The sequence below is a fragment of the Ruditapes philippinarum genome, unplaced genomic scaffold (genome assembly GCF_026571515.1).
Source record: "Ruditapes philippinarum isolate M1 unplaced genomic scaffold, ASM2657151v2 ctg2_1_1_1_1, whole genome shotgun sequence".
NCBI classification, from domain to species: domain Eukaryota; kingdom Metazoa; phylum Mollusca; class Bivalvia; order Venerida; family Veneridae; genus Ruditapes; species Ruditapes philippinarum.
This window is the reverse complement of record NW_026854799.1, coordinates 400,698-414,491: the sequence shown is the minus strand read 5'-3', so window position 1 is coordinate 414,491 and position 13,794 is coordinate 400,698. Positions and strand designations below refer to the sequence as shown.

At 29.8% G+C, this 13,794-nt stretch overlaps 1 protein-coding gene across 1 annotated transcript; it reads right to left on the bottom strand.

Moving 5' to 3' along the window:
- Positions 1–573: 573 nt before the first annotated feature.
- On the bottom strand, positions 574–13,535 carry LOC132741089 (uncharacterized). The gene is made up of 8 exons (XM_060729175.1): positions 13,444–13,535; positions 10,588–10,724; positions 9,370–9,506; positions 7,663–7,795; positions 5,443–5,582; positions 4,365–4,439; positions 1,936–2,039; positions 574–1,335 (listed from the first exon to the last, which is right to left on the bottom strand). The coding sequence occupies exons 2-8, from the start codon at positions 10,691–10,693 to the stop codon at positions 1,134–1,136; spliced, it is 897 nt and encodes a 298-aa protein (XP_060585158.1). The 5' UTR covers positions 10,694–10,724; positions 13,444–13,535; the 3' UTR covers positions 574–1,133.
- Positions 13,536–13,794: the final 259 nt, after the last annotated feature.

The window sequence follows — 13,794 nt, the reverse complement described above, 5'->3', positions numbered from 1 at the left end:
TCAATATAATTATACCAACTGTCAACAGAGCAAAACATGGTTCATCTATGTGGCAAATGAGTATATTTTTTAAAGAAAAACTGTAACAAGTTACCAAAAATAGATTTTTCTTTGAAAAATGAAAACGATAGCATTTCTGAGGCATCATGGGCCTTTTAACTTGTCAAAGATATTTTCGATATTACCGGCATTCAAACTGTAGAAATAAAATTGCAGGACTAAATGCTTTATAACAACAATGTTCTATATAGTAAAAAAAGTACATCAAAAAAGTGATTGACAATTTTGGAGTGAGACATTTGTGATCAAACACTATCAGTAACTGTACATCATTATATAACTAACATTTACTAGACCTTATTTACATTGAAATTCTAAAAAAAAAAAAAGAAAAAAAAACTTCTAAAAAAAATTACCCTGATTTTTTTCATTTTATCATTTATAGTTTTGTTATCAAATTATAATAATTTTTTTTCATTTCTCTTTGTAATTATATTTTGTCTTTTCAAATCTTTAATTGTAAAAAAACCTTTTCTTTCATTTATTTAAATACGTGAAATTCTTTTGTTTCATTTAATTTCACTTTGAGCTCATATCTTTTGTACTGCCAATGCTTTTTGTATTAAAATCTTCTGTTTCTTTATCATACATAGAGCTACAAGATTTAAGCTAAGGTGGAGTAAATTGCACAATATATAAAAGAAGCAATTTTCAGTGCTAAAGCAAAAATTGATGTATTAAAGGTGCTCTCATGTTTTTTATGTATGAAGAAGGCACAAAATTTCTTTATCAGCAAAATATGAATAGTCTCCCCTTATTATTATGACTACAAACAGGGTTATTTGATACCATATTAATGAATTGCTTAAAAATTTATAATTAATTATTGTAAATTTAACAGATATTATGAAACTGTAATAAATTATTACAATTCTCTTCCCTTGAAATCAATAAAAAAGATGTTGTCACAAAAAGAATTATTTCAAATAAATTTTTGTAAAAGACTTATTTCAGTTAGAGAAAATTCAACACCGCTTATGATTTTTCAAAGAATAAAAATTTCCACACAATTTTGAAATCAACTTTAACTCCACATTGAGGTGACATTTTATGAGAATTCCAGTTAACGACAATTAAGGAGTATGGTATGAAGATTTTGCTGGACTTTGTAGGCCGATATAAACTGGATTCTTTGCTGAAGAGATGACACGAACACCCATGTAAGATATAAATCCGTCAACAGTAAAACCAAGACCATCAGGACTTAGTATCTGCTGATAAGCCTCCGATTCTTTCAGATATTGTTGTATAATACCCTCAGCCTCGGCAGTTGCCCTGCAATGTAAAACATGTACATACAATTGCCCTGTAATGTGAAACATGTATATACAGTTGACCTGTAATGTTAAATATACACATGCAGTGGCCCTGAAATGTAAAACATGTACATACAGTTGCCCTGTAATGTAATATATTTTGTGATAACTAAATGGTCTAAGACTTATCATAAAAAAAATTCCTTTTAATAAATGAAAATTATCTAAAATCTGTTTCCAAGACTCAGCAACTGATCTTTGACAAAGAAAGGGCTGATGTGTCTATCCATTCATTACATCAAACAAAGGTCTCATTTGCAAATCTATTACTTCATTCACAAGCTGGGAGAAAGGTTAGGTCATAATCAAATTTTATAACAAAATTTCCCAATTTTTACAATATTTACCTCCCTTGCCAAAAATTGGCAGCCATTTTGTAGGTTAATACTCTGCTAGACTATTCAAAATACATGACAAAAAAATATCAATTTAAACCACTAATTTATGTGAATTGAATTGTGAAATTCTTTTATACATTATAATAAGCACCATTATGTAAAAGACTTTTTATCAGTTGTCATAAAGAGGTTAGAATTATGAGATATTTTTTATGTATCACCTTGCTTTCAGAATTCTAGCATCAGAGTTGGCCCTTTCCCAAAAATTTGTGCGGTAGTATTTCCTCCCCTTTCTCTTTCGCCCCTGTGTCAAAACCTTGGGCTTCTTTAATGCAACCCGAAAATAGTTTATGTTTGGATGTAGCATTTCTTTCGTGATATAAATCATGTCTTTTTTTTTGTGTTTTGATAGACAAACAAGAAACTGGATAATTTATGATTCTTTCTAAGTATAGTAACATTAAATTCCATGCATTGATGCACCTGACCTACAACTATGATTCAAATTCCAAGTAATAAACATCCCTTATTAGTATGCAATATTCCATAAACATCCCTTACTTGTATACAATATTTTATAAACATCCCTTATTTGTATACAATATTTCATAAACATCCCTTATTTGTATATAATATTCAACAAACATACAAAATTCCAATATCAACACCCCTTATTTGCATATACAATATTCCATAAGCACCCTTTATTCGTATACAATATTCCATAAACAGCCCTAATTTGTACACAGTATTCCATAAACATTCCTTATTTGTATTCAATATACCATAAACATCCCTTATTTGTATTCAATATACCATAAACATCCCTTATTTGTATATGATATTCCATAAATATCCTTTCCTTGTATACAATATTCCATAAACATTCCTTATAAGTATTCAATATACCATAAACATCCCTTGTTTGTATAAAATATTCCATAAACATCCCTTGTTTGTATACAATATTCCATAAACATCCCTTGTTTGTATACTGCGAATTCACTTAAATTCGTGGGCATGAAATTTCGTGGTTTTATCAAAAAGGGCATTTTCGTGGATCCTTAAATTCGTGGATTTTCGTTTTCTTGTTAAAAATAATTCAGTAACCTAATGCAAAATAATCTTAAACTTAATCGCCGAACATTTTTACTTACAACATGAACATATCTTTACCTGTTTACTTGTCACACAGCGCTTGTCAATTAATTTAATCCTTGCCTCTGGGCATAAATAATATAGCACAGTTACTGCCGATAATTGACTGCAATTAACACATGACTGTATGTGACATGATATGCAATGTAATTCGCCGATGCAAACATTGCATCATTTATGCGACACCTGACAGGTTTTAACCAGCGAGTTTAAAAGTTTTCACCCTGAATTGGTCTTAACATATTTGACAGTACTACACTCAATGTCACAGTGACTGTGTAAATTTACATGCATATAAATTAATCTCGGTAAATAACACAAGTATGTGTGGATCTTGTAAAAGTCGGTGGCGTCTTTGATGTTGACGGAATAGCATTGGCACAAATACAGATTAAAATTCAAATAAACTTGATCATTTAAAACGACAAAAGAATGTACAATAAATCTGTTTTAGCGATCGTATTTTTTTTTTTATAGTTTTGTGTACTTACGACATTAATATCAAAGATTTTTTTAAAAATAAATAAGAGCAAACTGACAATTTTTATTATCCCTTATTATTGCACTGCCTGGGTTCCCATATTTACTCGATTATGTGACACAATCAAGTCCTAGCAGACTACAACAATCAAGTATGTATATGCGACATTTGTGACAGTAAATTGAAGACATATAATCGAGTTTTCTTTCAAGTTCCTTAAATATTGTAAACAGATTTAATATGTCACTAGCCTGATTATCTATCTGTATATACATCCATTTCACAAAATATCGGCCGGAAAAGAGCCGACGCATGTTTGTAATATATAGAACAAAGACTGGGTAAGAAGTATTTGTTGGGATAAAAGTTCGTGGGATCTTAAATTCGTGGATTGACCTACCCACGAAAACCACGAAAATTCGTGCCCCACGAATAATAATGATTTTACAGTATAATATTCAACAAACATACAAAATTCCTATATCAACACCCCTTATTTGCATATACAATATTCCATAAGCACCCTTTATTCATATACAATATTCCATAAACAGCCCTAATTTGTACACAGTATTCCATAAACATTCCTTATTTGTATTCAATATACCATAAACATCCCTTGTTTGTATAAAATATTCCATAAACATCCCTTATTTGTATATGATATTCCATAAATATCCTTTCCTTGTATACAATATTCCATAAACATTCCTTATAAGAATTCAATATACCATAAACATCCCTTGTTTGTATACAATATTCCATAAACATCCCTTGTTTGTATACAATATTCCATAAACAGCCCTTGTTTGTATACAATATTCCATAAACATCCCTTGTTTGTATACAATATTCCATAAACAGCCCTAATTTGTACACAGTATTCCATAAACATTCCTTATTAGTATTCAATATACCATAAACATATCTTATTTGTGTATAATATTCCATAAACACCATCACTTATTTATAAACAGTATTTCATAAACATTTATTTGGAAATAACAGTACCTGAATATCTTCACGAGCACGCTCCTTACTTCTGATTGCTGATTCGTACTCACTTGGTCTGGCAATGTTGCTCACCTTAAAATTACAAACATAAATTCATATGACAATCAAACAATAACAAATTCATTAACCTGTTTCATTTAAAATATTTTCACTTTTAAATCAGTCACATAAGCTCCCGTTTTTTGATGTGTGTGTGCTTTTTTATTTTTTTATTAAAACAATAATATACCAAGTACACTTTACAGTTCGCATCATAAAATGTCTTCAAAAATCCAGAATGTTCAAATTTACCATATTACTTGTCCAACTGTTAGTTACAAAACAGTTTCGTTCTTAATAAGGTTACTGCTTATACAGAAATAACATATCACACACACACTTATAACACAGGGGTTATTTTTCATACAATTTGCTTTGTATATCAATATAAACCCTTTGTTCTCAAAGCCTCAGAAATTTCAAACTATATCCTCCAATTTATCTTTTCATTTTATTTGTTGCTTCTTAAATCAAACTAACATGGTTTAGGTCATATAAAGGGGTTCATTTCTTTTTTGTAGAAGTTAACCATACGCTACCCTCTTTGTGTTGTTTAAGGCCCCGGAGTAAAAACACTGTACTAATTCAGTGAGATATAATTATGCAGGACTGCGTTCCACAGAAAGTCCTATGTGTATCCTAAGTCCTAGGACTTATATTGAACTATAGGACTAACTTAAGACCGTTTCAATAAATTTTCATTTTTAGTAAAAGTTTTAGACGTTTATATAAGTAATTCTCCTGAGACAAAATACAATGGCAAGTGCTTCAATCTGCAATGTTTAAAGGCTCATCTGCATCGCTATATACAGAAATTGAAGAGTCTTAACATAAGAGTCACAAGTTAGGACATTTTCTTTGAAATGAAAATCGACTCAGTTTGGTCTTCAGACATATTTTTTGACTTGGGACTTTCCATGAAATGCAACTCAGAAACCTAAGTCTGACCCCTGATGCAACATGATAGTCAGTTATAAAGATTATGATGTTTCTAAGCCTTTATCTTACGCAAGAAGTAAAATCTAGAAATATATACCTGCAGATCAGTGATGTCACAATAGAGGACAGCATACTTTTCTAAAATCTTGTCTCGCACTTTTTCCTGGAAGGCACCTCTCTCAGCTTGAAACTGTGATGTATTAAAATAACTGCAAGCTTCGTGTAGTGCGGATTCTCCTGAAAATATTGTACAAAGTTACACATCATATCATTAGATTGATTTATTTTCAGCGTTTATTTTTTGTTTTCAGTCAGGCCTTTTCCTAGCCATTTTGGGTTGAAAAAAGTACCGTAAGCCAAGTTTTTGAAATTTTGCGTCATGAAATTGCCTCAATATTGGGAAAAATATTTGATATCTTTTAAAACCACTTCATGCTCTTATGGCATAGTATTTTGAATTGTGCAAAATTGTTTATTCCAACCAATGCAAATATCATTCAAAGCATAAAAAATACATTAAAATTTGACTATGGAATATGTGGAAACATTTGTCTGATACCATATTGGATTGAACTGAAATTTGTCAGTTTTAATATTGGGAATTTCAGTTAGATTGGGATTTTTTTAGAGATTGGGGAAAAAAAGCGTATTTGCAATTGGGAATGAATATGGTAAAAATATGGACTTGTTTTGACACTGGGGAAAAACATATCAGTGATGTACTAACCAGCTGAATTAGTGCTTCTGCAGTATGAGTCAATACAAATCTACTTTTCTCCATAACTAGATGTCAACATGTTCACATCTATTTGTAAACGATTACGAAATTATTCATCTTCTTTATTTAAAAAAAAATTGGACTCTAAACGTATGCAATAAATAATTACTGAATGTTCGTGTTTGTGTGGCTCGTCTGTTTATCTTATTTATCTAAAAAAAACATAACATCAAGGGAAGTAACCCTCTAGTGTTACAGTGAAGGAGAATGTTGAAACTGCAACATCAAAAACTTAAATAAGGATTCTTGGGATAATTTCTAAAAATGCTATTCATATAAAATACCACAATTTTAGAAAGACATGTAAATCTCATAATGTACATTTATAAACCTGAAACATATTTCTTACAATATTTTCAGTCTACAAATATTTACTGTATAATTACAATGTTCCTTCTGCATGTAAGATCTTTTCCTGTTTAAAATATTATTAGACAATTTTTCATTTCCTGTATATTGTAAAACAGTTTTCATTGCCTGTATATTGTAAGACAGTTTTGATTACCTGTGTATTGTAAAACAGTTTCCATTACCTGTATATTGTAAGACAGTTTTTCATTGCCTGTATATTGTAAGACAGTTTTCATTACCTGTATATTGTAAAACAGTTTTGATTACCTGTGTATTGTAAAACAGTTTTCATTACCTGTATATTGTAAGACAGTTTTTCATTACCTGTATATTGTAAGACACTTTTTCATTACATGTATAATGTAAGATAGTTTTTCATAACCTGTATATTTTAAGACAGTTTTTCCTTACCTGTATATTGTAAGACAGTTTTTCATTACCTGTATATTATAGGACAGTTTTTCATTGCCTGTATATTGTAAGACAGTTTTTGATTACCTGTATATTGTAAGACAGTTTTTTCATTACCTGTATTTTGTTTGACAGTTTTTCATTACCTGTATATTGTAAGACAGTTTTTCATTACCTATATATTGTAAGACAGTTTTTTCATTACCTATATATTGTAAGACACTTTTTCATTACCTGTATATTGTAAGACAGTTTTTCCTTACCTGTATATTATAGGACAGTTTTTCATTACCTGTATATTGTAAGACAGTTTTTTCATTACCTGTATTTTGTTTGACAGTTTTTCATTACCTGTATATTGTAAGACAGTTTTTCCTTACCTGTATGTTATAGGACAGTTTTTCATTACCTATATATTGTAAGACACTTTTTCATTACCTGTATATTGTAAGACAGTTTTTCCTTACCTGTATATTATAGGACAGTTTTTCATTACCTGTATATTGTAAGACAGTTTTTTATTACCTGTATATTGTAAGACAGTTTTTTATTTTGTTTGACAGTTTTTCATAACCTGTATATTGTAAGACAGTTTTTCATTACCTGTATATTGTAAGACAGTTTTTCATTACCTGTATATTGTAAGACAGTTTTTCATTACCTGTATATTGTAAGACAGTTTTTCATTACCTGTATATTGTAAGACAGTTTTTCATTACCTGTATATTATAAGACAGTTTTTTATTACCTGTATATTATAAGACAGTTTTTTATTACCTGTATATTGTAAGACAGTTTTATAGCCATCATAATCTTTGAAGTTCATCACAATGTCATAGAGTTTAGGAGCTTTAGCTTTATACTGGTATGTTACATCTAATGTGATTATCACACCATCAGCATTTAAACACTGAAAAACATGTATATAAAAAAATATAATGTCTCTACTTCTCGTTAAACTTTACACTGCTATAAAATGTATGTAATGCCTTGCCATGCTGCTTATTGCACTATTTGGACTATTCTAATTATTTTGAGTGTGTTGTTAAAGAATAAAGCAAGGTTCAAGTTCAGATGTGCAGTTATATAATCACAAAGACTGATAATGTGTATAATTTATTACATTTAAATGATAATACATCAGATAAACCATGAATTATTGCAAAAATGTAATACTTAAGAAATACATATCAATTTGCATGTACATGTATTGTAGAATAATGCACAGTTCGAGTTCAAATGCGTAGGAATATAATCACGAAGACTGATAGGCCATAGTGATTAATAACAAAGCATTTTAATGATGAACCATGCCTTATAATACTATAATGTAAGCAAAATTAATATCTATTTCCAGTCCAACATGCTAATATAAAAGAATTAATAAAGATGTGTTGAACTACATTAGCATAGAAATAATTTTCCTGACATCATTTGGTTTATTCACATCATATAATTATTTATCTGATGTCATATGACGTGAGCATTCTTTTCTTATGCTGTGCATATATCGTGTAATAATGCACTTGATTGCCCTATCTGTTTAATATGGGAATAGTGTGAAGCATGTTAAAATATCTATTTTAACATGCCCATAGAAATAGAATTTATAAAAGTTATGCTGAACTGCATTGAGCAAAAGAAGTAATTTTCATTACATCATTTGATATAATGATGTCAAACCTGATGTTACTTGATTTATGCATGTGAACATTTCATTCTTATTCTGCATGTTAAACTGTTATTTTCACATATTTCAAAAAAAATAAATAATTCCAAAATCAAATCTTATTACAATTGTAACTTGGATACACTCCACCATCTTAATGCAGTAATGACTTAACTCCTGTTTCTAAATACAGAGTTAACTTGTTACTACACTGAGGTGATAATTAATGAATTATCATTATTATAATTTAACAGGATGTTATTAAGTGATAGTTATCAAACAGACACACGTACAGATCCCATCAGTAAATTTAATAACTTCCTTACAGGAACAACTATCATTACAATGATCGATTGATTGTGATATGATCGCAAAAGTGTTGTAAGCCCTTCTTTATTTCATGTAAGTAACTGCAATTTTGCATTCAAACCTCAAATTGATAATTCATTCACAGGAGAGTAAACAAATATACAAGGGATATAATTCGAGGGTTGATCGCAAAACTGTTCTAAGTCCTACTTTATTTCATTTAAGTTACTGCAGTTTTGTGGTCACCCCCCCTTGATATATTTTTCATTCTACTTGATGATTGTTATTAAAATGGAAAACAACAACGGCAATTTTTTACAGTATGACTTAAGATGAGTATTTAAGAAAAATATTCCTTTATATCTTTAAATTGTCATCTTAGTACATGCTGTTGACAATAACACCCAATGTCAATGTAAATGAATAAATATCATCCCAAATCCAAAATTTTGTAAGTGAGAAGTCTTTCATTTATTAAAATTTTGGGAAAACCATGAACAACTTACCCTTAAATCATTGAATGTAAGTGTTTTATAAACACTTGGGAAGATGATAAAATCAAAGCCAGGAGAACCATTGTGAAGGCCCTCGCCTTTTGCTTCTTTGTCCAGATTTTTGTTGATAGTGTCATAGGCAAGACCAACTAAAATAGAGATATAATGTTACAGTATGTAATTACATAGCCCTGCTCTCTCCAGCCATTGTAATAAGTGACAAGTCATTAACTTAAATGTATCTTTAAGTAAATGTACATTATGTACTTGGTATAGATGTAATATACAGTATAATTAATATCCTTTATAGGTCATGTTTAAAGCAGCATGCCTCCAGATTCAGGCTTATCGTCATGAGCATTTTGAAAATGTAGTTAAAAGTAAAATATTGTGAAGCGAACAAATTTATTACTTTACACTTTGCAAACAGCACTTACAATCAAAGTTATTCACAAAAAAGGGGTCAAAATATGAAAAAATAGCCCTTACTGTGTTAGTTAATATAGAACTATATAGAAATATAGATGTAGTGATAAATACAGAAAATAACAGTAATTTTTTTGCACATAAGTAAATTATTATTTGAATCTTTTTTTACTTTTCTAAAAATCTTAAGACATTTTTCTCAAGTTTTATTTTCTTGAAATAGTTTGGCTTCCATGTATCTGGAGGCATGCTGCTTTAACATTGGACCTTTCTATTTACTTTGGTCCTTACTTTGATCAGAAGAGACTTACACTTTCTTTAGTCCAAAAAACTAACTTACCGGTACTTTGGTTACAAGATACTTACACTTATGTCTTCAGTTTAAGTTCATACTCAGAAGAGACTAATACATTGTATTTATCTTTCTGTATATATCAGATAAGATTAAAACTTACTTTTGTGAGAAAAAACTAACAACCACCACTCTAGATGAGATTTAAACCTTCTTTAGTCAATGTAGTCTTGAACTTGCTTTATCCTAAAGAGACTAACACTAACTATTTTCAGGTAAGGCTAATACTTACCTTGGTCAGAACAGACTTACACTTACTATGTTCAGATACTGCTAATTCTTGCCTTGGCCAATTAAGACTCATATCTACTTTGGTCAGAGGTCAAAACTACTAAGGCAAGTTTACTGCTTAATTTGACTAATTTGTTCAGATAAAACTAAAAGAAACTAATTTGTTCAGATAAGACTAATATAAACTTGGAACTTGAGAGAGGTAAGACTAAGTTACTTACTTTGGTCAGATGAGAGTTTTTTCAGGGATGTTGAGACAAGAACTATGATCATGATAACAATGACAACAGCAAACACTAGACCAGCTATCACCTTTGGATTTGCCATCTTAACTTAGGTACTTTACTTATACAGCAGACTGAAATGAAAAATCACATCAATATTACAATTTATTTACATTTTGGACGATTTGTTTTGGTCACAAAGACACTTTTGTGGTCAATATATCAACTATAAGTGCAATGATTATGTAAATAATGTTATATAAATATTTATACAAATACTTACAACTTCAAATTTCCATGCAATTTCATGATAATAGAAGGTTTATCATAATACACAGGTAAGTATAGTACATATAAATATAATGGATGCTTTAAATGCTTCAAATACTAAATAAAAGCAGGGCTGGCAAAATCTAATTTTGACTTGTCCGTTTTTTTCTGAAGGATTTCTAACTTGTTCAAATCATCTTTATATAGTAAACTTTTGAAAATTCCTACTTGTCCATACAGCCTCATGCTGCCTGTGGGACAATCTGTGCAAAATGGACAATTGATTTTGCTGCCAACTTGGGTTACTTTTTTGATATTAGATCTTCAAAATTGAAATTAAAAGCACACCTTGTGGAAAATGTAATACTCTTACATAGATCAATTACATAATTCAAAATTGAAAAAAAAATTTGAATATAAAAATAATCAAACATACTAAGAACTTAATTGGAAATTAATATTTAGGGCAATTTTTAGTCTGATTTGTGTAAAAGATCTTGAACACTGTTCATTTTTGGGTTGTTTTGAAGTATCAAAATTCTGGCAAATTAGTGTCTGTCAGCGAATGATTTGAACATTTGAATCAAGTTTATATTGACTGGTATAGACCAACATCCAATTGTATAAAAATCTGGAAAAAAATATTTGATCAGTAGAGCCCATTAACATATTGAACCAAGTATTAACTACTACAGAGCTTTTGATGTACATATAATTAATACTAATATATAAAATTACTGAAAGTAAACATTGTAAATACTAGACAGTCATGGCATATTTGTAGAATCAAATTGATGTATGACAAATGTGTAAGGTCTGAGAGCATTTTTATGAAATTACTTATAACTAATGGCAGTGATATTTTTTTCAATTTTCAAAACAACCTGTGACTTTCCGAAGGGGAAAATATATGACGATAAATCCGAAAAGGGGGAAAACTTGGAATGAAATTCCAACAAATGCGAGTGGAACTTCATGAATAACCATGGTTTTATATACAGCAAATCGATTAATCCATTAATCAAACTGGCGAGCCTCATATATATTTATTCCTGAGAAGTTTCATGAAAATTGGACAAACTGATTAGAATCTCAATAATCAAAGAACTTAAAAGAAGGTGTTATAAAATGTCAGAATGCATGAATTAGATAAAGCTTCGTGACTCTATGTCATACTATGCTTTTGTACTGACCAGAGGAATTAACTGCTGTATATTGTTTATATTTTCGATAAACAAAGGTTTATGCACTTCGAGTGTTGTAGTATTTCCTGTTAACACTCACAAATTTGATTTTCCCTCAATGTCATACCAGCCAGTGTTATAACCAAGTAACTTTTAACAAGTTTCAAATACTATAACTATTACTTATCCTGTTTATGAATTTGTAACCCATGTTAACAGCGCATACCAAAATGAGCGACCATACTTGTGTCAGCAGAATTCTGCATGATCGACAGGTTTTCACAGTTCAGTACTTACTTTAAAAATTTTCAATAAAATGATGAAGAAATCCATCTAAGATAATAAGAAGGGTAAGGCAGTGTAAGAAATTAGGATTTGAATCCACTAGGCTGGTCGGACTACCAGATTGAAATATTCACTAGCTAGCCCAAAAGACATTTCACTAGCACGATTCATTTGTTCAAAACAGTTGTTTATATTGCCTCTGAAAATACAGTAGCCTGGTCGGGCTTGTTACTGTGAAAAGGAGAAATTTAGTAGTCAGGGGCTATAGGACTACTGATAATTTCGAACACTGGGGTAAGGCCTAAGATTTTTGCAAGCAGATATACATGTACAATGTAGCCTAATTAATTTGGAGTGAACGGTTTGACCCATTTTACAAACTTTTTTTTTTATACTGTCAAACCGTTACTTATTTATTGTATACTGTAAGTACCTAATCTCATACCCAACCTATTATCTAACCTTTCATTCATGAGCTGTTATGTAATTACAATTTTACTAGAAATGACTATGATGTCCTCAACTTGTGTGCATTAAAGCTTAGATTCTGACAGACATGTCTGCTGCTGTTAAATTAATAGTGCATAGTAAGGAATATTTACATTAAAAATCTTATTACTTAGCATAATTTCATACAAATTGCAATTTGCTATTACTTTTGTAAGTCCTGTAAATACACCATTAACTATTTGTAAAAATGAATATTAGAGACAGCAATATCTTAAAGCAGGTACCTGCATCCTTTAGAGTACTTCAATGTCATGTGATATTCATATGACAATCACTTCATTGGCTACACTAAACAGTAGAATTTTAGAGATACTTGAAGGGGTTTGAGATTAGGTTCTTTCTTTTAATTAAGAGGCCGTGTCAGTTTTACAAAAGAGGGTTGTGCTTTTCCAAGATGGAAATAGAGCTTTTTTAATTGTTGAATTTCAGTCAAGTTTTACAGAAATGTTACATAAAGAGTAAAATGTACATAATTATGTAAAGAATTTTCATAAAGATACATTCTTATTTATACTAAAAGTCCTCTTGAATGCTTAGAGGTTTGAGAACTGGTTTGTTGACGATATAATTAAACCATAAGATAAAAAAAATAATTAAAACTTACCGAGTCAATTTAACATCAACTTTATACACTGTTATATGCATGCAAAGCTGTCAGTCTGTTTCTTTCTTTCTAACAAAAAGAATCATTTATAAAAATATTTCAAAATCTAATCAATGACATTTTGCAATTCAATATTCAGGTTGTCTACTTTAAGACTTTACTAAACATACACATATTTGTACATGTACTGTAGCTAGTAGATATTGCAAAATACACAAAAAAATATTCAATCAACAAATTTACAATTTATAAACCCTCTCCAGTGGAATAAGTAATAAAGTATTCTGTAGATGGAATTTGTATAAAATACAACTCCTTTATAATAAACGCATACTTTGTTGAAATCAATGA